We start from the raw sequence: 26,306 nt of genomic DNA, 5'->3' as shown, positions 1-26,306 counted from the left end.
AAAGAAAAAAAGAGGGGACTTAGTGAAAGAAATCTCAAAAACATTTTAATTGAAGTGCCAAATTGCTCAGACCTCAGCCGGTATCAAACTGTTTTTCCCATAACTAAAGTTACACCACTGTGTATATTATTTGAGTATGATTATCAACCTTCCTCCATATTCTTCCAGTATGAAGACAGACAGGGAATTTTCCAAATCTTACCTCGAGCAGAGCTGCTGCGGGATCACCCTGTAGACTTTTTCCCAGTTTGTCAACTTCATCTAATAGGAACACTGGGTTGTTCACTCCCACAGTCTTCAAGCCGTTGATGATGCGACCAGGCATGCTGCCAACATAGGTGCGCCTAGAGAAAGCAAGCAGCACATTCACAGTGTGAGATGTCAGGAGGCAGGAGCGACGCCATACAGAAATCGAAACTTACGAATGTGAAAAGATCATTTAGCTATCAACATAATATAGCAAAGAGGTACTATGTATTTAAAAGGCACTATGATAAAATCAAAAGTTATTATATTCAATTCCAACCTTATCTTCTACTTAATTCTGGTTACAAGTTGCCCATGATATTGGAAGAACTGTATCACATTTGCCATTTGGTGAAATGAAGAAACATGACACTTAAGTCACCAGTTACGGTTCTTCCTCTTCAAGATTCCAAAATGTCCAAAGTACTTTATGAATTCCCATGCTTTCCATGATTTTTCAGAGCATCCCCCTACCCAACGCAACCACCTTTATATACACTGAAATGGCTGCCCCAGGGCCAGCTAAAACATCATCATGTTCATGAAGGAGATTAAAATCGGTTCAAAGGGCCACTCAGAATGTAGACCAAAAACAACAAAAAAAAAGAAAAACTCCAATCTCTTTTATTTTCAGAGGCAATAATCTGTTAACTATAGTACGAGGATCTGGGGTCAACAGTATTTATATCAGAATTCCATTATTCTTATTCTGTCATTTTGAACAAAACTGTATTCATCCCATATGTACTAATTGGCAATAATCACGTTCAGCCAGCCAGGTATTTTGTTGAATGTTAAAATGTGAGAGCGTGCTTTATCGTCTTTGGACCAGAATCACCCATACAATTATGACAGATGTAGACTGTGGCATGAAATAAAAACACATATGTTTATCAAACCAAAAAAGGTGCATTTTTTACAAAGCCAGCAAAACTGAAAGCAGCAATTTACTAATTTTAATTATAACCTTGCTGTCTACGTTGTGCAAAGCAAATGCTGTCTCTGAAGAGGCATAAAAGCCTGACTGCCGAGAAGAAAATGATCAACGAGAAGTGGAACAGCCGCAGTTACCTCATGATCTGCACAAAGCCGATTCACAGAGCAGGCCTGAATTCTGCCACATGACTGGTATAAAGTAGGACAGAATAAACAGAGTGACCTTTGAAAAGACAAGCAAGCCTTAAAAGCATCGTGGGAATGCCTTTCATCTGGGAAAGGTGACCACGGGAAGCAAATGCAATCAACATTGTCCTGTTAATATAAGGAATTAGCACATTCAAGATTTCAGAATCAGATACAGGAAAGATAAGACTCAGAATTAATAAACTCTTTCAAATTATTTTTCTAGAGAACTTACAGATTTGCCATTACTCTGATTTTTAAGAGTGGTAGGGAAGGGAATTTTTTAAAAGAATCTCAAAGCCTCTAACAGGTCATTTTTTGCTGCAGTTATTTATTTGCCTTTCCTTTTTTGATGAGTAAACTTTAAAAACAGGTACTGACAATTCTACACCGAAAGTTACGGAGAGAAAATAATATTCTAGGTAGGCACCCTTTCTAAAAAAAGTGGAATCCTAGATTCTACTCACACTGTATATAAGCAATTCCTCTTACATTTTCCATTACTTCCCAGAGCCTACGGAATAAGGTTCAAACTCCTTTGTCTGGAGTTCGAGGCTCTTCACAGTCCAGCTCCCATTCATCTTCCCCAACTTGCTGCCATTACTTTCTTGCTTCATCCACAATCAAGATCCTATTATGCTCCTTAAACTTTTTACCTTTGTTAAAAATATGGTGCCTTCCTGCCCTTAATACTCCTCTTCCTGCTTACGTAAATCCCAACAATTCTAAGAAACTTTTTCTGACTACCTCTCACAAAGTGACTGCTCCAATAATGCAACGTCTACTGCATTTACTGCCCCCATAACTCATCTGATGGTTACTTATGACCTAGTTTTTATTCATGGGTATAATAACCTCCTCTAAAGAGCCAGTGAGCACTTTTATGACAGAGACGGGGTCTCGCCAAAGAGTAGTGGCTAGATATAGAGCTGTAAGACTGTTCCCCACCAGATCCACCATGCCGGCACTCAAAGCATCTTTCCGTCAACACTCTAAAGGTAACATAGTACAAGCCTCTGAATACTATTTTGGGCAAGTTACTTGACTTAAGCCTCAGTTTCCTCACCTATAAGATGGGGATAATAGTGTCAACTTGGTGGGTTATATTAATATAAAGATCACGAGAGAACACAGGTAAAGCACACAGCACGGTGCCTGGCATACAGTGAGCTTTCCAAAGATGCTCATCGTTATTAGCAACAGCTACTTAAAGTTTACTTCTGGTTTCCTGGAAAAAGCACAAGAGCAGAAATCTGTACACCTGAGTCCCAGTTCAATTTCCGCCTCATGGAAGCAACTTTTGCAAATGTCTTTTATAGCAGACAAGAGAGAAAAACATAGGCATTTCACCATCCACTCTTCCTACCTATTCAATTAAAGGGCTCCCTCAGGCTATAATGCAAACCATTAAAACAAAATTTACAAAGAATTTGGAATATAAAAGAGTTTAAGTGTTACAATGTTAAGTGAAAATGACAGGATTACAATTCTGTTACTTAAAATCCAGTGATAAGTTTGGCAGTACAAAACAAATGTTAACAGTGATTATCTTTGTATGGTAGAAAAACATGAGTTTTTTTTTCATTTTTCCTTTTTCATATTTTCTACCAAAGGTGTGTGGATATGTAGGTGTGGGTGTGGGTGTATGTGTGGGTGGGTGTGTGGGGGTGTGTGTGTGTGTGTATCTCAAACTCGAAAAAGTAATCAGTTTAAAAAAGATCCTAATGATCTCAAAAAGAAAAATAGTCTTTAAGAAATTGGGATTTTAATGTATAATAGCATGTCTAAACAAACGCAATTCTTCTTCTGGTAGTCATTACTAAATCTTTTTATAGACTAACTTGTATGGGTGTACTCATCTAAAGGGTTGCATAACTTCCAAAATACTATGTTTTAATCTTATATGAATTCACAAACACCTAGAGAGCACTCACTACATTTAGCACTATGTTAAATAAGCATCATGGGGTACATAAAGAAGATATATAATAAATCCCCTGCCTGAGAAAGCTTGTACTTTTTATAAACGTATTTATGTTTCATCTCCATAGTTGTATGGTAGAAATGCCAGAGGCCCGTATTCTATAAAGGAGCACAATAGGTGGTCAGTTTAGAGAAGAGTAAAATCATAACTGACTGCACTTACATTAATGGAGGAAGCCTTGGGTTGAGTCTTTAAAATAAACCTAAGTTTTGGAGAGGCAAAGAAGAGCTGCATGCAAATACAAGTTGAAAGGATAGTGGGCAAATCATAATATATCTGGTACACTATGCTAAAAAACATATTAGAAGCTTGCTGCTTCAGTTATTTTTCCCTTGTAGAAACTAATAATGAAACAGTTTATTTATAACTTTACCATTTCAGGTTACATATGAAAATGTATCAATGTGGAAATCACAAGGTCATTTTTCTTCTCATCTTGTTTGCAAGTTGAGCCAAGGATTTCTCACAATAATATAATTTTATTATCTAAATAAACAGCTGGTAAATTATTTCTAGGAGTGAATATCAACAGTGATTTCAGATATATCATAACAATAATATATTATTTCTTTTTACCAAAGAACAAGTGAAAAACAATTATGCAAACATGATTTCATAAAACTTCATCTTAAAAGAAGTTACTTTATATTTAAGTTGTTAAAACTGATAGAAGAGAACGGGTATTTTGTGGCTTATAAAGTGGACAGAAAAATCACAGTGGAGATAAACCCAAATGAGAAATGTCGAAAAGACTGAAAAACTGAATGAGTTAATACATAGTATAAACATTATTCTCCCTTTAAGCTACTCAAAACAATATAGACAAAAATGAGCCAATGTTTAGTCAGATCACTATTATTTTCCAAGTGTAGGATTAAATGTTAAGGCAAGCCTTTCTTTTTCTTCCCCATCTCCCCACCTCATTATCGTTTAACCCTAAAAAAATATATCTTTGCTTGTTTTTAAAATAAATCCCCAACTTATCGGCATCCTCCTTCTCATACACAGATACTTTCAGCAAAAGGCCAGGGTTCCACACATGGAAAAACAGGGAGAGTGAGTGGCAAAATCGAGAGGATAAGCCAGTGCAGTAACAAAGCAGCTTTCTTTTTCCTTGGCGATTCTAAGACTGCGGAACAGTGGTGCCTACTCAGAGGCTAAGGAAAAACAAAACTTTTCATGAACTCTAACTGTGAGCACGTGACCGGTACTCAAATGCCAAGACCTGGGTTGTCTCCCAAATGCCTCAACTGTCACATGGAACCACATGTTCCCCCAGGCACACCCACGGTTGTGCTGGAATCATCAACTGTTCTTTCTCTCCTCCTCCTATTCACCTTCAATTCATAACTGACCTAAGTGCATGCTCTGCCCTCACCCTTTCCTCAACAACTGAACCCCACTACTCTCCACGTGCTTCCAAACAGGGTTTGAAATAAAATTTTTCAACAGGCTTTACTAATTTACGGGGTAGCTGGGTAATACGTCCCCAACAGCACAAGGGAAGGTTGCTATAGTAGTTAATCAAACATCTGGTACACTGACAGCTAAGTAACACTTACCAGCAAGGTGTATCTAAAATCAGGCTGAATAAAATGATTCACAAAACAAATCCTGATACTTTTTACTCCGCAACCATCACAGCCTCCATATATACGTTTCTAAAAAGGTTATATTTACAAATATTTTAGGCAATGGTGATTGTAACATGACCTCCTGTTACAAGACTCATAAAGTCAAGTCTTATTTTCTTTAGGCTCAATTTTCTTAATACAGTCACACACACAAAAGCATATTCACTTGAAAAAAAGAACAAATTTTATATGTCAGTAAGGATTTAAAACAGAGATTTATTTTAATCCAACGATGTTCATAAGTGGTGAGAACCATGACACTATACATTGTCCATTAATAGGCAATAGAAAAATGCATTTTCCCATAATTCTGCCATATAAATTAAGCAATAATGCTGAGAATAGGATAAATATTTTAGAAGACAATTTAAAAAATCAGATTGAAATTTATAAAAACTCATACTGAAGCTTGTAAATCTAAATTTGTCCTCTTGAGAATTTATTAATAGAATTTAAATGGTTAAAGCTAATTTTTAGTGAATGCTGTGTGTCAGACATTCAATAAGTGCTTTCAAAGCCTTATCAAATAATCAATACCAATGTGAAAAGAAACAGAACAAATTACCTACGTGTCATGTGCTTATGATGTCAATTTCATATAATTCCACAAACTCACTGTCTAAATGCCATCAAATACTTACTCTGTAGCTAAAATGAGAAGATTTAGGCCCTAGACGCAGCTTCTTTAAGTTTGGTCCAAGAGAAATGCCAATTCCTTTACAAAAGCAAACTACAGCCTCTGGTGGTACATGCAAGAATAAGAAGTCTAGGCAACAAAAATATCTTTTGAAATTGCCAGAAGAAATCACCCAAATCAATTCTCTACTCTGATCTGCACCCCTCATTGTTTATTTACTAAATTCTTGTGATGATTCTTTTTTAAAATTTATTATTATTATTATTTTTAGAGATGGGGTCTCACCATGTTGCCCAGGCTGGTCTTGAACTCCTGAGCTCAAGTAATCTGCCTGCCTCAGCCTCCTAAAGTGCTGGGATTATAGGTGTGAGCTACCACACAAGGCCAGTAATGATTTTTTAAAAATGCATAAGAATTTTAAGTGAGCAAATAAAAGAGAATAATCATAACCATTTCTCACAGAAAAGTTTCTGAAACAGTTTTCCATCCCTGTCTATGGCTAGGGATCCCTTTGAATAAGGCAAATAGAGAACAAGATATTTAAAAAGCATCATATTCTTTTATAAGCAGTTTATGGTTTCTATATTTAAACATGTTCTTTAACACATACACTATAGGTATGTTTTCTCACAACTTACAATTGCTATGAATCCCTTAAACCATGAAATGTAAATTCATGCCTTCTCAAGGCATCTTCCATCAGATCAACAGAGAGATCAGGGAGAACAATGAATGCAACATGCAAATCTGATTCTAATAATGTCAGATGAATCAGAAACAGTTTCCTCGTTGTTGTTTGTTTGTTTTTTGAGATAATGTCTCTGTCTCCAGGCTGGCGAGCAGTGGGACAATCATGGTTCACTGCAGCCTGGACCTTCCCAGGCCTAAATGATTCTCCCACCTCAGCCTCCTGAGTAGCTGAGACCACAGGTGCATGCCACTGTGCCTGTCTAATTTTTTAATTTTTGTAGAGACAAAAATTAAAATTTAAAATTTAAATATAAATTTTGTAGAGACAAAAGTGTTTCCCTATGTTGCCCAAGTTGGTCTCAAACTGTTGGGCTCAAACAATCCACCCACCTCTGCCTCCCAAAGGGTTAGGATTACAGGCATGGGCCACTGCACCCAGCCTAGAGAGACAGTTCTTACAGTTTATTGGTTTTTTGATAGAAAGTGAGTCCAAAATGCAAGAATAAGCCTTAATAATTATGCTAACATTTATCCTTATTACTCATATTCATAATACAAACCGACCTTCATAAAAGGAAGCTTAGATTGCAATCAGAACAAGCTTGTTATCAACGACTTCCTACCTCCTCCTATTGGTCCTCCCTATTGCAGTTACTTTGTTTAACTTTAAGAGTTAGAGGTTATTTATGGACCGCTACTGGGTTGAAAAGAGTGTAAAGACATAATAATATCCAATCATAAATAACTTATAATTACATTCAAACGAGATTCCAGGAAAGCTGAGGCACAGAGTAGGTATCCACTGTCAAACAAAATCAAGGTCAGTTTGGGTGCTTAGAGGCTCTAGGCTACCTGGTATGTCTTGTAAATGTCCTTTCCATTGAAGGTACCACAAATAGCCCTTTAAAGAAAACAGACGTATGCTATGCCTAAGCTTTTAGGGAGCTCTAGTCAATTAAAAAGAAAGAGGAATCAGAGATTAAACTGAGAGAAGTGTTCTACCTGTGTCCTCGAATGTCAGACTGATCACATACTCCTCCAAGTGCAATCCTATGGAACTCTCGACCTAGAGTCTTGGCCACTGATCTTCCCACACTTGTTTTACCAACCCCAGGAGGGCCAACAAAGCATAGGATTGGGCCCTTCAGGTTATTTTTCAGCTGTCTGACAGCCAAGTATTCCAGCACTCTTTTCTTCAATTTTTCCATGGCATAATGGTCATTATCCAGAAGAATCCGGGCTGCCCTAATGTCCAGGCGGTCTGTCAAATAACCCAACAGAAATAATTAGAACACATAAAATTTTTAAGTTAAAGAACTCCTTTCAAGCATAACGAGAGCAAAATATTTTTTTCTGAAAACAGATGTGATAAGAACAGACTTGGATCCTTCTAAATGAGGCTTCTAGGAGATCTGCACTTGGTTTGCTTTTTCTGCTTAAGACTTAGTGTCTCCAGAGATAGCAGGGACTACACAATTAAAAACTCAATGTTCATATCATTTTATTTGGAATGATTTTCTAGTTATGCATTACTTCTTATGGAGATATAATTTCTACATAGTCTATGTGTGCTGGCATTTTAAAAAAGGGTGATTTTTTCCTTATTTCAGTAGTAATATATGTTCATTCCAGAAAAGCTGATACACTAATAGAAAAGAAGAAAACAGTTACCCATAATCTCATGCCTCCAAGAGATCACCACTACCTTTACTTCAGTATGTGTTATTCCAGGCTGTGTGCGTGCATTTACAAACTTACTTTTCAAAATGGGATTTTATGGGGCCTTTAAGTTTTGTAAAATGTTTTTTTCACTTAATATATTACAGATAACTTTCACTGTCACACATATATTTATCAGTAACATTCTATGGCTACTTAATACTCCATTACTTAATTATCTATATTCATTTAACTACTTCCCTACTGCTGAGCATTCAAGTTGTTTATACATCTTTACATTTATAAAAGATGCTTCAACTGTGCATCACTGTAACTAAATCATTCCATATATCTGCAATGATTTCTTTCAGATTATCTTCTATGAACAGAAGTGCTGGGTCAAAAAAAAAGAGATGATGTAAAGAATTGCCTAACTGCCACACAGAAAGTTGTATCAAAGTCTCATCAGAAGTGTGTGAGTTAGGCTTTGTTTCTAGAGCCAGGCTTTCAACAGGTTTACTAATATGTTTCAGCACTTAAAATACTCAGATTAAACACCAGGTAACAGAAGCCAAAATAAATTCACTAGATGGGTGGCTGCCAGAGGATAATACACAGCCACATGATCATGCTGGCAGTGAAAGAAGAAGATGGGAGAGACAAATACACACAAATCTTTTAATTAATTAGTACACACTCTTTTAATTATCTAGAATTTGCTACGGATTTTTCATAAAGGAAAAAAATGGCCTGAGATGGTAATTTGGTTCCCAAGCTAGTTCCCCCAAAAACCTAGCTAAGCAGTAAACTATATAATTTAATTATAGTACTATTGATTTTAGTCAGAGTCCTAGGTGAGTGATGCAAGAGGAGAAAAACTAAAATTTCTTCCCCCTTTCCTGGCGCCAGAACCCAACCAATGAATATATGAAGAAGTGAAAGATAGAAAGTTTCTCAATTGTTTCACAATGCTAGCCCTGACACTAAAACCTACCACAGTAAACCTAAAAGAAAACCTCAGACATCCCTTTTTATATAGCTGTAAATATTAAAATGATAGTAAATCAAATCTATAAAGAATAATCTACTAAATCCCAGTGGGATTTATTTTAGTTATGCAAAGATGGTTCAATGTTAGGTCATCAATATCATCATGTCCAAGAAGAGTAAGTTCCCATCAAAATATCATCTTGTACCTAAAAAGGTACTTGTTATAATACATTATCCATTCATGATTAACACATTCAGTAAGGTAAGAATAAAAGTCAAGATAATTTAGAAAAGACACAACACTGTGAAGAAATTTCTTCCAAGAAATGTGCCAAGTAAAGATAATTTTAAAAGTTCTTTCAATCTTTTAAGTAAAGGTGATTTCCATGCTGTATACATTATTTTCTATCTTTTCCATACAAGAATAACTTTTTCTAGTTATTCTCTTTAATGATTCAGAAATGATTTTGAATAACATGTGGTTACATGAAAAAAATTTTCAAATTTCAATATAAATTTCCCTATTTATAATTGGAAGATTGAAATGGTATCTACTGACTCCTCTGAGATGGGAAAATCTGCAAAGATATTTCCTACAGCTCTTTCCTCTCTGCTTTCCTTTCTGCTTTCAGTTACTATCTGAGATCTCCACTTGGTAGGTAAACTTCTCTTTCAGAAATTACGAATGGGGGGCTGGGCTTGGTGGCTCACACTTGTAATCCCAGCACTTTGGGAGGCCGAGGTGGGAGGATCACTTGAGGTCAGGAGTTCGAGACCAGCCTGGCCAACGTGGTGAAACCCCATCTCTACTAAAAATACAAAAATCAGCTGGGCATGGTGGCAGGCGCCTGTAATCCCTGATATGCAGGAGAATTGCTTGAACCCAGGAAGCAGAGGTTGCAGTGAGCCAAGATCGCACCACTGCATTCCAGCCTGGGGGACAGGGCAAGACACCATCTCAAAAAACAAACAAACAGATGAAGATATTTAGGCTGGACACAGTGGCTCAGTGGCTCAGGTCTGTAATCCCAGCACTTTTGGAGGACAAGGCAGGCAGATCACTTGAGGGCAGATCACTTGAGGCCAGGAGTTCTAGACCAGCCTGGCCAACATGGTGAAACCTTGTCTCTACTAAAAATACAAAAATGAGCCGGGTGTGGTTGCAAGCGTCTATAATCCCAGCTACTTAGGAGGCTGAGGCAGGAGAATTGCTTGAACCCAGGAGGCGGAGGTTGCAGTGAGTCAAGATCACACCACTGCACTCCAGATTGGGCGACAGAGTGAGACTCTGTCTCAAAAATATATATATGAATGGCATTTTAATGGTTTTATAACCACACTCACAATTATCTAGACATAATCCTATGTAGCAAAGGTTTAGCAGCTTAACATGACTCCTTTTATACCATAATTTACTCATCTTCAGTTCTTCGTTGAAATGCTAAACAATGGAATTATTTTCATGATGGATACATGGCTGCTATACATCTCTAATGCTGACACATATGGCATCTCAGAGTACCAAGAAATGTTTCCTTTCAACTAAAAGGCAGTATTTTGTTATGACATGCAAACTTTAAATAAATTAAAAAATAAATTTACTACTACAGCTCACCATAGCTTTATTTTTTGATATTTTATTTTATTAAATATTTTTATTTTATTTATTATTTTATTTTTTAAAACAGAGTCAAGGTCTTCCTATGTTACCCATGCTGGTCTCAAACTCCTGGGTTCAAATGATCTGTCCACTTTGGTCTCTCAAAGTGCTAGGATTACAGGTGTGAGTCACTGTGCCCAGCCAGCTTTATTTTTAATAGCCAAAAAAACTGAAAACAACCCAAATGTCTATCAACAGATGAAGTGATAAACAAATGATGGTATATCCATACAACAGAATACAACTCCAGCAATAAAAAGAAACAAATTACTGTTATATACAGCAACATGGATGAACCTCAAAATAATCATGCTGAATTGAAGAAGCCAGAAAAAAGGGCTCATACTCTATGATTCCATTTATATGAAATTTTAGAAAATACAGATTAATCTTTAGTGGTTGCTTGGGGATTAGGAGGCAAGGAGGAAAGGGGCAGGGAAGAAGGAAGGGATTATTAAAGAGCATGAAGAAACTTCTGGAGGTGATGGTTGTACTCATTATCTTAATTATGGTGATAACATTACAGATGTATACATAAGTCAAAACTCATCAAAATGTACATATTACATTTGTGAAGTTTACTCTATGTCAATTACACTTCAATAAAGCTCAAAAAAGAAAAAAAACCTTTCTCTAAAGAGAAATTAAGGGCCAGGCGCAGTGGGTCACATTTGTAATCCCAGCACTTTGGGAGGTCGAGACGGGTGGATCACTTGAGGTCAGAAGTTCAAGACTAGCCTGTCCAACATGGTGAAACCCCGTCTCTGCTAAAAATACAAAAAATTAGCCAGGTATCATGGCGGGCGCCTATAATTAAGGCTACTTGCGAGGCTGAAGCAGGAGAATCACTTGAACTTGGGAGGCGGAGGTTGCCGTGAGCCAAGATCACGCCACTGCACTCCATCCTGGGCGACAAGAGTGAAACTCCATGTCAAAAAAATTAATAAATAAATAGAAATTAAGAAAACAATCTCATTTACAATAGTTTCAGAAAGAATGAAATACTTAACTACAAACTTAACCAAGGAGGTGAAAGGTCTGTACGCTAAACATCATAAAACACTGATAAAAGAAGTTAGACACAAACAAATGGAAAGATATTACATGTTCATAGACTAGAAAAATGTTGTTAAAATATCTATACCACTCAAAGCAATCTACTAGTTCAATGTAATCCCTATTAAAATTCCAATGACATTTTTCACAAAAATAGATTTTAAAAAATCCTAAAATTAATAAGAAATTACAAAAGACCCTGAATAGCCAAACCAATCTGGAGGAAGAACAAACGTGGAGACACCAGACTTTCTGACTTCAAGTTATATTACGAAGCTACAGTAATCAGAGACTATGATTCTGGCACAAAAACAGACACACAAACCAATGGACTAGAATGGAGTGCCCAGAAATAAACCCTATAAGGTTAGCTAGAAGGTCAACTAATTTTCAACAAGGGCACCAAGAATATACAACAGGGAAAGGCCAGTCTCTTCAAAAAAATGTTGTTGGGAAAACAGATACCCACATGCAGAAGAACGCACTTGAACCCTTATATTACACCGTGTACAAACATTAATTCAAAATGAACAAAAGACTTAAATGTAAGGCCTGAAACTGTAAAAGTCCTAGAAGAAAATATATTTTAAAAGCTCCTTGACATTGGTCTGGGCATGGTATTTTTGATATAACACCAAAGTCAAGTCAACAAAAGCAAAAATGAACAAGTGAAATTATATCAAACTAAAAAGCTTCTGTACAGAAAAAAAAGTTCAGCAAAATGAGAAGGCAACCTATGTAATGGGAGAAAATATGTGCAAACCATATATCTGATAAGGGGTTAATATCCAAAATATATAAGGAACTCATGAAACTTAACAACAAAAAATCAAATAAGTGCTTATCATGACTAATAATCAGGGAAATGCAAATCAAAACCACAATGAGAAAGCACTTTATGCCTGTTAGGATGGCCATTATTTAAAAAAACAAACCAACCATAACCAGTGAAGGTGAGGATATGGAGAAAAGGGCACCGTTGCACGCTGTTGTTCGGAATGTAAATTGGTATAGCCATTATGGACACAGTATGGAAGTTACTAAAAAAGTTAATAAAACAACTTCCATATGATCCAGCAATCCCACCTCTGGGTAAATAGCCAAAGGAACTGAAATCAGGATCTCAAAGAGATAGCTGCCCTTCCGTATTCACTGCAGTATTACTTACAATAGCCAAGATATGGAAACAAGTGAAATGTCTACTGATACATAAGTGAATAAAGAAAATGTGGTATAGACATACAATGGAACATTATGCACCTTAAAAAAGAAGGAAATCTTGCCATCTGTGACAACATGGATGGAACTAGAAGGCATCATGCTAAGTGAAATAAGCCAGACACAGAAAGACAAGCACTGTATGATTTCACCTATTTAATGCATGTGGAATCTAAAATAGTCAAACTCATAGAAATGCAGAGTAAACTCGTAGTTGCCAGGGGATGAGAGGAGAAGAAAATGGGAGGTGATGGTTAAAGGGAACAAAGTTTCAGTTATGCAAGATAAATAAGTTCTAGAGATCTACTACAAAGAAAAGTGCCTATCACTAACAATATCGTTAATTTAACATTAGACCTTATGTTCAACGTTCTTACCACCAGCACCAAAACAAAAAAGCCAATAATAATGATGATAATAATAATCACAAAAGACGTAGGAGGAAACTTTGGAGGTGATGGATATGTTTATGGCTATGAGGATTGTGATGGTTTCATGGGTGTATACTTATTCCGAAACTCACTGAGATGTATTCATTAAATATATGCAGCTTTTTGTATGCCAATCACACTTCAATAAAATGGTTTCAAAAAAATTGAAAACAAAAATAACAGTAAGACAATCAGTGGAGTAAATCTGAAATGAAAAACTGCATGAGCTTTCTGAGTGACAATTAGACTGCAAAAAAAGGTGTAATTTTTTGGCTTACCAGTTGTGCTTTTGTTCCAAGGAAGTTCTACCATAAGTTCCAAATAATTTCTAGTCAGAGCATATTCTGGCATTGACTGAGGCATTTTTTTGAGTCTGTGGAGAACGAATACACAGCAAACTTGTTCAAGAACACAGAAAAATTCTGTAACAGAAAAATCAAACAGCTCTCTTTCTTGGTTAGATATATCATGCATGTTTAGTTAAACAAATCTGAAAAAGTTTGAAAGTATCCAGATAATAAAACGTTTATTTTGTTTTGTAATGTAATGATCACCACTCCTCTCTCTCTCCCCAGCCTACTTTACTGCCCCTTCTGTAGTCCCACCAGGGAGGGGTTCTTCCCTTCTGCTCTGCTTTCTCTACAATGTATTCTCATATTTTGTAAGTACTTAATGTTCTTACAAAACAAAATAAGGCAGATACCTGCAAACTGCAGGAGAAAACAGTATATCTAATTCTATCCTGGAAATATGGCCTCACTAGTGTGTGTCCCTTTTAAGCTCACAGGGATAGTCAAGTGACACATATCCATTGGTTTACTTATCACAGTAAGATGTAAGTGCCTAACTATGCGTAATACAATAATTTTATTCTTTTGTATCAGAGATGAGTGAGGTCTGCTCATAAAAGCAAGCTAATACCATATACTTAATAACAAATGCTACTTCCATAATATATGCAGTGCTGAGCAAAGTGTTCTGCACATAATAAATGTTCTATATATATTAACTAATGTCAGAGGCAATATAAAATACCCATCAACTACAATTACCAATGTTCTTAACTGTGAGCCTCAGAAAGTCAAATATGAAGTCACTAAGCATTCAAGCAGGCTCATTACAATTCACTAATAAAAGAAAATGGAATAAGAGTTATAAAGTTAAAAGTATGTAAAGGAAAAATGGCTTTCAGTTTAACACTGGGGATATCCAGAAAATGTAATCAACCCACATATCCTATTCTGTTATCAAGGTTTCCCTGTACTTTGTCTTGTACGAAGAGAAATGGACCGTCCTTGCCCTTGAGAGTTTATAATCTAGAGAAGAAAAGTCACGTGAAGAATACGATGCTAACTGAATAAACATTACGTATAAACAAAGAAGCATGGTCTGTTCTTTCAGACAACAAAAAGGCAGCTGCAAGAGTTATAATGCTTGACAGCACACTGCAGGTGGAAGACTTGCACCATGTATCCTCAGTATTTGAGAAAAGAGTAGTGAAAGTGGTGTTAATCAGGAGTACTAAGAATGTTAATCAGGAGTACTGAGAATGAAAACAATAATGAACAAATGCCTTTTATAATTTACCTCTTTATCTCCTTGACACAGACTTTATGGGCCTGCTCTGGCATACTAGATGTTTGTATTTTTTTCTCTAGCATGACAATGTCATCATTATCTTCATCTTCATCTTCATCTTCTAAAGTACCTGAGATATGTGTAATTCTCCTAATAGGGCGTATTGCTATAACCTAATGTAGAAAGCAGAAGAGTAAAACCGTATGTCAAAATAAATTGGAAATAGTACCCAAGTACACCCAAGATTATGACTGGTGCTGAATAAACATTTTTATGACTATAGTCTATAGCTTTAGGAAGTGAAGTTCAGAATGATAATCTGAACTTCAGGCGGTTGTATACAGAGAGGCAGTAGAATTGCAAAAGCAGACCAGCATAAGGTAGACATGATTCTTTGGTATATGCTTACAATAATACGTGCATGAGAAAACAAATTTCAAGGAACTGGATACCAGAAATGATTAAACCATCTAGGAACTATCTTTCTTTCAGCTACTATTGTAGCCACTATTTTCTTGAAATACATTACTTCTTACCATTTGGTGACTGGAAAAAAATCCATTTTATTTCTCACATTACAAAATTTCTTCCTAGCATCTTCAACCTTTCCACCACTGGCTCTATTTTGTCTTCAAAGCTTTCCTGCTTTCAAAATATTTTTTCTTACCTCTAGTTCCTTCTAGTTAACTACCACACTATTTACTTCCCTTCTTGTGAGGTTCTGTGACAAGTGGCTATAACCACCAGATCCCCTACCTCATCAATCACTTCAGTGAGCCTTTGGCATCTGTTCCCATCCTGCCAAAATTGTTCTTTCAAATCTAAAAAACATATTCTGTGCAAAGTCAAATGGCCTTTGTGTTCTCCGCTATGATCTCTCTATCATATGTTAAAACTACCTTATGTGCTCCTTGAAATTCATGAATAAACAACCATTACTGGAGCAAAATGATATACTAGCAGTTAATTTAAAAGCCCCCAGAACATTTTATTTTTTGAGACAGGGTTAAGCTTTGTCATCCAGGCTGAAGTGCAATGGCATCAACACTGCTTACTGCAGCCTCAACCTCCCTGGCTCAAGCAATCCTTCCACCTCAGCTTCCTAAGTAGCTGGGACTACAGACACACACCACCATGTTGGCTAATTTTTAAATTTTTTTTTTTGTAGAGGTCTCACTATGTTGCCCAGCCTGGTCCTGAACTCCTGGCCTCAAGCAATTCTCCTTCCTTAGCCCCCAAAGTGCTGGGATTACAGGTGTGAGCCACCACATTCAGCCCAGAACTTATTTTTTAACCTGGAAAATTCATCTATTTAATACATTCAAATATAAAAATGTTTAAAATATAAAGCAGTAAATAAAAATTTAATTTTATAAAAACTTAAGTACTAAATATATGCTTTTATTCTTATATAAGTCATCAGCAGATAAAATATTATAAATAAAAAACTGAACATATTATATATATTTTTAAAAGTGAGAGTTCTATAAGCATATCAGTGATTTCACTGTTAAGACAAGAGCACTTTTTAATGCATTTTTTCTTCCTGACTGCTAAAACAGTGTTTTTCAACTCTTAGGGGAATGAAAAGGACAGAGTTTTAGTCTAACTCCAAATATTATCCTGATTCCTACTTTTTAAATAACTATCTCTTGTTTGATCATTTTCTGGAGCACTTTTGAAAAACTTTCATTTTAAGAGATGGCAACCTTTATTGAGAGTAAGTTGAAGTTTTCTGCAACTCCCAGTGGATTTGTCTTTCTACACAAAATGAGTAATTGAATCCCTAATCTGATCTCAAGCCAGAAATAATCCAGTTTTCTGCATGTTTTAAACAGCATGGTGTCCTGGAGTACTAAACCCCAGCATGATGATCACTGTTCCTCTCTCTCTCCTAGGCCTACTTCACTGCCCCTTCTCTAGTACCACCAGGGAGGAGTTCTTCCCTTCTGCTCTGCTTTCTCTACAATGTATTCTCTTTGATGACAAGACTTCTGTACTGATGAACATCAAATTGCTAACATAATTCTCAACACCTCACTTAAGTCAGAGTTCTGCATCTCCAACAGCCTTCAGAGAACTGCCATTTTCACATCCTGTCCATATCAAATATATTTTCCTAATCTAAACTCTGTCCAGACATAAAAATTGAAAAATCAACAGATCAAGGTAGACTTCAAACAGATCCCATCATACATATAAATGTAATGGATGATAATGGGGATGGGAAGGATTATTTAATTAGTGGTGTTGAGTCAAATAAAAAGCTATTTGAAGGAAAAATACAACTGCTGTCTTCAAAATAATATATGGGTTAAAGAATTAAATACTTTTTAAAAAATCAACTAAAGTTAAACTGAAAGGAAAGTGAATATTTATCAAGCCACTGGAGGTTAGAGGACTTAAACTTAGAAAACAAAAAAAGATCAAGAGTTTGACTAAATAAAAATGGAAACTCTTGTAAGTTGAAAACAGCCAAATTTCGGACACAACATACAGTCCCTTTAAGAAACAGTTTTGTATTACTTCCTTAATACTACATGCAGTAAAAAAATGTTACACTCAAAGACACCCATCACAGTTACTTGTTAGTGCTTACAATATGCAAAACACTGGAAACAACAGGGGAAATGGCTCAATAAATTATCCTTTTGGACGATAACCAAAACAAAGTGAGAAAAATGCTTACATGCTTTAAAAAATAAATCCAGGCAAAGACAAGGATGAGAAGGAAACATCTAAATTTTATCAGTAATGTGAGTGGTAGGAGACAATAAACTTTTCTTTTTTGTTCCTCTCTTTATTCTCCTCTTTTTTTCAAACCTCAAATGGATTAAAATAAATATTTACCCTCTTATCATCATCTTGCTTGGGTTTTCTGGTTTTTTGAAGCAATTTTAGGCCTTCAATTTGTCTGACAAGCAGTGGTATAGTCATCTTGAACCGCTCCTCTAGGCTCACAGCATCTAAAATCTAAGGAAATGTGAGTCAATTAATAGGATCTCTCTCAGAAACACACAATCCAAAAACAGGCAGTCAGAGCCATGGTTTGAATTGCCAAGGGTTAAAAAAAAAAATTCTTACCAGTATTCACAGCTACACTACGGCTAAGACAACTCAAATGAACTATATTAATCAGCAAGGTTGTTTGAGATGAGTATCAGAATCCTCAAAAAAGAAAGAAAAAACAGAATCTTGATTTTTCACTTTAAAATGAAGCTGTGTGTTTTTAAGATTAAAAAAACCAGATACACAGTTGACGTCAACTCTTTCTGGGAATTATTCTCTTAAAGCCCAGCATGTGTTTTCATATTAGATCTAAACAAATTATAAGTTCAAAATATTAAATGTTTACATATACAAGACAACAGAAGCACTGAACCAACTCTCGCTAGTGATTTGTCGGACCACGGGCCGCTCTCCGTTCCTGCAGTAAGACACACTGCTGCCGCCCACAGTCAGGGGGCTCTCTGGCAGTCCTGTAACTCTTCTACTCCCACCGGTTTAATTGAATTCCTGTGTATAACCAACCTGTTTGTGTTAGTTGCATTTGCTATTATAACAGTTGGATTTAAGTATTAAATAAACTGATAACATATGAAAGAGCTGTTTCACTGAAAACAAACAAATGTTCTAGGATGATTCAGTAAAAAAGACTGCTTTAAAAATAAGTGTGCAAGAAAACTTAAAGTATTACAGTTTGGGGATTAAGTCATGTAAATGTAGGATTCTACACTTGGATTACTTTTCAAGTGTCTTTAAAATTCATTTCACTTTAAATAAATATAAATTTAAAATTATAAGTAATGTATCATAGGTGTGATTTATATAAAAACATCATGAAGATTCTAAGAAAAAAGGTCCACACATAAGGGAAGGGCCATGGCTCCACATTTAAAAATAGTGAATCAAAGAATGTCTACATATTTAAGTTAAATTAAATATTCACCCTTTTTTTTTTTTTTTTGAGACAGAGTCTCTGTTGCCCAGCCTGGAGTGCAGTGGCACAATCTTGGCTCACTGCAGCCTCCGCCTCCCGGGTTCAAGCGATTCTCCTGCCTCAGCCTCCCAAGTAGCTAGGATTATAGGCGTGCACCACCACGCTCAGCTAATTTTGTATTTTTAGTAGAGATGGGGTTTTGCCATGTTGGCCAGGCTGGTCTTGAACTCCTGATCTCAACTGATCCACCCATCTCGGCCTCCCAAAGTGCTGGGACTACAGGCATGAGCACTCAGCCAAATACTGACCTTTTTATGATTCTTTGCTTTAACTTTTTCTGTAAATTGACTATTAGTACTGATTATACAAATAAAAGAGATGCTTGTGTAAACAAAAATATAAAACAATCACATTTGAAAGTCAGCTTAAATGTAAAAGCATTTCAACTACTTTGGGTCTCCAATATCTTTTTCTTGAAGGTCAAAACTTAACTACTCACTATCTAGATCTCAATAAAAAGTGACAAAGCAACCTGGCATTCAAGAACGGAACACTGTACCTGGAGTTTCTCTTTGTTGCTTGTTCGGATAATTGATGTCAAGATGTCTGGTAAAGCTTCCCTTGGAAGACTATCTAAAAGACGTCTCAATTTAGCAACTGCAGGGACAGACATATCCAACATTTCAACCAACTAGAAGGGGGAAAAAAAGTCTTTTAAATGAAATCTGGCATTATTTGTGAATTTTTAAAAATCAGGTTTCCATCTAGGTTTAATGTTTGGGCCTCAGTCTTTGTTTTTGAAAGATCACTGATTAATATAGTCCACGTATTTTACAGGCCTCAGAGGAAAAGAAAAGTACTTTCAAAACGTCAGTCAGAATGAAAAGCAATAATGGCTCAAAAGTAGTTAATACTAATGTTTACAAAGGCTTTGTAAACTTGTGCCATGATTATTTTTAACTTTCTATTGAAAAAAAATTCAAACGTACAAAAAAGTTGCAAGAATCATACAGTAACTCCTGTATATCCTTATTCCAGATTCATGAATTGAATTCACCAACTGAAAAGTGGCATTTTGCCACGTTTGCTTTCTCTCTCTCCACACTCACACATAATTAATAAACATTTGAGGATAAGCTGCAGAATCGAAATCCTTATTCTTTAAATCTCTAATCCTGTGACAGATTAAGGACCCTTGTTCTTAAGAACAAGAATATTCTCTTACATAATCACAATATAACCCCTATTAGATGCATATTATTAGAAATATGTGTATTATTAGAAATTTAGCATAGTTGATGATATTATCACGGCCAATCAGAAGCTGAAATATTAATATTTAGTATAACATGTATGTATTAGTCTGTTCTCACACTGCTAATAAAGACATACCAGAGACTGGGTAATTTATAAAAGACAGAGGTTTAATGGACTTACAGTTCCACATGGCTGAGGAGGCCTCACAATCATGGAGGAAGGCAAAGGAAAAGCAAAGGCCTGTCTTACACGGCGGCAGGCAAGACAGCGTGTGCAGGGGAGCTATCATTTATATAACCATCAGATCTTGTGAGACTTATTCACTACCAAGAGAACAGTAAGGGGGAAACCGCCCCCATAATTCAATTATCTACACCTGGCACTGCCCCTGACACACGGGAATTATTACAACTCAAAGTGAGATTTGGGTGGGGACACAGCCAAACCATATCAATTTGGACTAACTAGAATCTGAGCACTGACTGTGAATGATTTTTAGAAAAACCACTGTCAGGGTGTATCTGGGAGTTAAGACAGATTATGCCCAAGACACACTTTCAGTAACTGTGATAGTCATTAGGGCTACTGACAAACTCCCCTTTTCTTCCGGGCACTGCTCTTTCTAACTTCCTTCAAATATATTAACAGGTGTGTCTAAGAGTTTTAAATTGACCCATGAAACATAGTAGAAGTGACAGTTCCTTCCGGGCAGAAGCATTACAAGCCAATGAGAGACATGTCCCATTTCCTTTTCCTGCCTCAGAGATAAGGGAAGCATGTCTTGAGATGAATCTCCAATCCACCTGGGTCCAAGTGACTCTAATAGGCAGACACAACCCCCACTAGTCTCAGGCATGAAGCATGAGCCAGAAAGACACTCATATCATGTGACTGAGATTTCAGAGAAGTTAACACAGCAAAACTTAGTTCACACTAATTCATAAATGATGTACCAAATCCTCATTTAGTCAATTCAAATTAGATTTCATGTGCTAATAATAATCAAACCCCTCCAACAACATTGTAATTTTGGAACCTATCCATTACGTGCCTAGAATGAAGGGAGTTAAAGTATAATTACGATGCTGTTCAGGTGGAAGAAGTAGGTAATAAAATTTGAATACCCTTACTACTAGGAATTCACCCTATGAAAATAAATAAAACAGTTAACACTCATTTTCCAAACATTTACTGAGTACAAACTATCTGCCAGACCCAATACACTGCTCAGTACAGGATGGCTAAAGGAGAAAAATAAATTCAAATTTGGTAGAGAAAAAATACCTATAAGATACATTCCAATACAATGGGATAAGCATTATGTTAAATTACATGTATGACAGACTGTGAAGGCACAGAGAGAGGAGTGGTAACAGCCTACAGCCGTTGGAAAAGCATAGATTCAATTTTAAAATTCAGAGATGGAGGCCAGGCGTGGTGGCGGTTGGATCATGAAGTCAGGAGTTCGAGACTAGCCTGGCCAACATGGGTAAACCTTGTCTCTATTAAAGATACAAAAAATTAGCCGGGCATGGTAGCACATGCCTGTAATACCAGCTACTCAGGAGGCTGACACAGGAAAATCACTTGAACCCGGAAGGCGGAGGCTGCAGCGAGCCGAAATTGCACCACTGCACTCCAGCCTGGGTAACAGGGCGAGACTCCGTTTCACAAAAAAAAAAAAAAAAAAGAAATCAGAGATGGAAGAGCACTCCCAGCAGAGAACCAAAGGCAGAATCATAGAGACATGAAATAACTCAATGTGAAGCTGTTTTACATTCAGTAGAGCTAGAACTAGGGTGTCAATGAGGTGATAACTAGAGTTGAGGCAAGACGGATAGGCCCAAGACAAGTTGCAAACGGTCTTAATGTTAATACTAAGAAATTTCGTGTTCATCCTATAGCCATTAAAGTCTTTTATTCAAGGGAAAGGGATGCCCCAAACTTCTTTTAGAAAGGCTCAGTGAAGAGAAAAGGTTCAAGACGAAGAACTAGGAGACAAGAGGCTATTGAAGAAGTCCATTGAAGAGGGCTGTAGAAGTAGATGCAGAAGGGGATGAAAGAGAATAATTAATTGGAAATAAACTTAATGTCTAAAAAGGGAAATTACAAAATTAGTATACATTAACTCAATGAAATTAATAAAAGTACTTAATATGAACCTTAGACATGGATAAAAAAACAAAACATATAATTGAATATGAAATTTAACAAAAATTAAATTTGATGCATGATGATAGTAAGATGTGTGGTGATCTATTTATCTCTAAAAATTCTTTTAATGTCACTGTAAAATCTTTAAAAGTTTAAAAGTTTTTTCTAGATTCAAAGTGCAAAGAAGTAAAGGCAATGCGAAAGAGGCCACGTCTAACAGAAGCACAAAGACCCAGCGAACATCACTGCCGAAAAGAAAAAGAAATTCTATTTCTCTCAATCTCCTTTATTCCGAAGCAGTATATTCACTATTCCAGCTTTCAAACTGAAGTTTCTTTCCTCAAAGTCCTTTTTTTCAGCTCTCATAGAAATTACAGATTTGAATTTTCAATTTTTCTTTTTTTTTTTTTTTGAGTCAGGGTCTCACTCTGTTGCCCAGGCTGGAGTGCAGTGATGCAATCTTGGCTCACTGCAACCTCCACCTCCTAGGTTCAAGTAATTCTCCCACCTCAGCCTCCCCAGTAGCTGGGACTACAGGCACGCACCATCACACCCAGCTAATTTTTGTACATTTTGTAGAGACGGGATCTCACCATGCTGCCCAAGCTGATCTCAAACTCCTGGGCTCAAGCAATCCGCCTACTTCAGCCTCGCAAAGTGCTGGGATTACAGGCGTGTACCACCGCAGCCGGCCCTCAAATTTTCTATTTTTCTATTATTGTTCATTACACTATAAGTATGGCTCTTCAAATGCCATATCAGATACAAGTACCACAGGCTATGAGCACTTGCCCTACACATAGTTCAATGATCAGTAGTATTTATAATAGAAACTTTTAAACATCTGATCCTCATAGATCTAGTTATAGTCACTGGATTATATTAATAGAAAAGTAGACTATACTTTATAATTTTATATGTTTCATTAAGGTTTGAAACAAAATGGGGTGGGAAGAGGAGCTTTCTGTTCTATCTAGAGTTAACCAAAAAAACTAGAATTAAGGAGTCAAATATTTAATGCATATCTAAAATGTGCTTCCCTCCCAGCATTCTAGTTAATTAAGGTTTTAACCATACTTGAAACCAGCCTACCACAGGCTTGATCTGCCATAGTTACTGCTAGACAATGTGATCCTGACTTCTGAAGTAATATAACTTATATAAATGGTGCCTAGATATTTTAGTGACAAATAGCTTCTGTGCAGTATTTTATTTTTTAGCTTTAAATATTTAGGTTTAATAATTATCTAGTTTAGAGACAGTAGAAGTTAGAAAGAAAACTGTAGAAATAACATTTGGAAAAACTTTAGAAAGGGTAGGCCAATATGTCCTGGAATGATTTAGGCAGAACCCCAGACAAGAGTAAATCAGAATTAATATATTATGTTACTAAGTCATTTAAATGTATACTGTCCTAAAACTTCACCATCCAACAGATTCATCATATCTTAGGAAAGCAAAGGAACCAAAAACAAATGGGTTTTAGGAAAAAACAAAAGCAACTTACTTGTACCGCATATTTGTAAAACTGCTCCGATAGTTCTCCTAGCTCCTCCCTCATTTTACAGGTGCTGGGAAACTCCTCAAGTCGGTCCAATTGCTCTACTTCAGCAATGGGATATGGCTTCTCTTTTAAGACCTGTACAATCTGGAAACGGCACAGGCCTGTAATCAACAGAGTATAGTGGGGCTTGGGCCAGTTACTGCCCACAACCTGAACGGCCAGTGCAGCTGTGCCAATCCTGAAAAACACACAAAACAGTAGTATTACAAACATTCAACATATGGTAGAACAGAAACTCACTTCCGAAAGTGTTGGCTTTTCTAATAAATTCATTAAGCAAAAAAAAAAACTGAAGTGTAAATAAATTATTTCTCTATTTAACTTAGCATCCAGCATGTGGCCTCTTCCGCCACTACCCTCAGCTATACGGCAAAGCGGGCCATCTCACTATAATCCGCACCTCTTTGAAAAAATTAGGTAGGAATTTGTCAACACTTGGATTATCAGGCATAAAAATGTAAGAGGAAAGTAGTTCAGAATTACATATCTTAAATTAACGTTGCCAACTAAGAATAAGGCAATCTTATACCAGGATAAATATCAATTTAAATACATTTAAATATAAATAGCATTAACCAATCTAAGAAATCTCTGTTCCAACACCAGTTGTTCTACTAACATCGAGTCAGTTTTCTTACATAATCTATGAAACTTCCATATACCCACCTTATCACGAACTGGGAACTTACATATTATGCCCTTAACACTGAATTTCTAAGTGTGAGGGCTAAATATTACAGTCCACACACTGCCATAGACTGAGGAGAGCTAAAGAAAGATCCACATCTCAAAAGGTCTCAACCTAGTTCTAAGTGGTAATCACTTTTCCTAACAATAGGTGAAAAGGCTTTTAAGTCTCAGCTCCTCACCAGCAAATACAACTCTGATCAAGTCACATATAAATTTAATTCACAGAAAGGAAGCCTCATCCAAACTAAGCCAGTTATATAAAATATAAAAATCAACATTGAGAAGATACTTCCAGATCCCAAAATAAGAAATATTTTCTCCCTTCAGCCATAGGAAAACTGGTAATTCCAGAAAAGAAAATAGAAGGACTAGAACTCTCAACACCCTGGGAAAGCGGTAATAGGAGAACACCACACCTGCCCATCTCAAAGATAATAAATCATATAATACAGTATGTGAATATGAGTGAACTTGCTTACTTCTATACACAGTGAATTCTTGATTACTTCCTTATAAATTACTCATTCCATGGATTACACATAGCCTTTGGCTTCTTTCTGCCACTCAGCTTATTCTGAACTACGTCCATCCTTTCTTACCTTTCAGTCATTATCATATTTACAATAAAAACTGATTTAACTAATAACTTAAGCCAAACAACTGAGGAGATAAATTGGTGAGGGCAAAAAAATCACGTACATAAAAAACTTGAAATTATTTAGCAATTGGCTATTATTTTGACTTATTCGTGTTGTGGTTGCTTTTCTTCAATCAATAGTAGATCTTATTTCCCACTTCCTGAAAGCCCACTCAGATTGCCTGAGAAAGTGAGCCACATCTAAACTGATTAGAGAATAACTTAAACCATAATTCATTGCAGATGATATTCATCAATGTTTGCACAAGGCTGAAAGAGCTCACAGTCCTGTTTGTATATAAAACATCCACAGACAAGAAACTGGATCCCCAGCCTAAAGGGTTTACAAAGTAGAAACCAAGGAGGAACCAGAAAGAGAGATGAGACAAATCCAAACCTCCAGATCAGGAGACAAATTTAATTATTTGGGCTACGTCACTGCTAAAAGGTGATGCTAAAGAGGTTTTTTTTGGTGTTTTTTTTTTTTTTAGAGAGTCTCGCTTTGTCACCAGGCTGGAGTGCCGTAGCGTAATCTTGGCTCACTGCAACCTCCATCTCCCAGGTTCAAGTGATTCTCCTGCCTCAGCCTCCCAAGTAGCTGGGACTACAGGCGCACGCCACCACATGCAGCTAATTTTTTGTATTTTTTGTAGAGATAAGGTTTCACCATGTTGGCCAGGATGGTCTCGATCTCTTGACCTCATGATCCGCCCACCTCGGCCTCCCAAAGTGCTGGTAGTACAGGTGTGAGTCACTGCAGCTTTTCTGTTTGTTTGTTTTAGAGGAAGTCTTGTCCTGTCGCCCAGGCTGAAGCACAATGGCGTGATCTTGGCTTACTGCACCCTCCCTCCTGCGTTCAAGGGATTCTCGTGCCTCAGCCTCCCAAGTAGCTGGGATCACAGGCACATACCACCACACCCAACTAATTTTTGTATTTTTAGTAGAGACAGGGTTTCACCATGTCGGCCAGGCTGGTCTCAAACTCCTGACCTCAGGTGATCCACCCACCTCAGCCTCCCAAAGTGCTAGGATTACAGGCATGAGCCACCAACCTGGCCAAAAGGGGTTTTCCTATAAAGCAAATACAATATTTTTGCTGTGAAAGGAAGATGTTCCAAACTGAAGAGATTAAGCTGAATTTATACTATGTCTACAAAAG

At 36.6% G+C, this 26,306-nt stretch overlaps 1 protein-coding gene across 3 annotated transcripts in view; it reads right to left on the bottom strand.

Moving 5' to 3' along the window:
- The window catches only part of LONP2 (lon peptidase 2, peroxisomal), a 125,523-nt gene that overhangs the window by 92,633 nt on the left and 6,584 nt on the right, over positions 1-26,306 (bottom strand). For 2 of the 3 annotated variants that reach the window (XM_025369572.1, XM_025369573.1), the window contains exons 2-8: positions 23,764-23,998; positions 19,405-19,536; positions 17,756-17,878; positions 14,915-15,078; positions 13,606-13,700; positions 7,316-7,574; positions 203-344 (exon numbers count right to left, since the gene is read on the bottom strand). In XM_025369572.1, coding sequence (XP_025225357.1) covers positions 203-344; positions 7,316-7,574; positions 13,606-13,700; positions 14,915-15,078; positions 17,756-17,878; positions 19,405-19,536; positions 23,764-23,998 — 1,150 coding nt within the window. The remainder of the gene's footprint in view (positions 1-202; positions 345-7,315; positions 7,575-13,605; positions 13,701-14,914; positions 15,079-17,755; positions 17,879-19,404; positions 19,537-23,763; positions 23,999-26,306) is intronic. The other variant, XM_025369574.1, reaches the window with a different exon arrangement.

This window comes from Theropithecus gelada, chromosome 20 (assembly GCF_003255815.1).
Source record: "Theropithecus gelada isolate Dixy chromosome 20, Tgel_1.0, whole genome shotgun sequence".
NCBI classification, from domain to species: domain Eukaryota; kingdom Metazoa; phylum Chordata; class Mammalia; order Primates; family Cercopithecidae; genus Theropithecus; species Theropithecus gelada.
The sequence above is the reverse complement of the archived record's forward strand: the minus strand, read 5'-3'. Positions and strand labels throughout refer to the sequence as shown.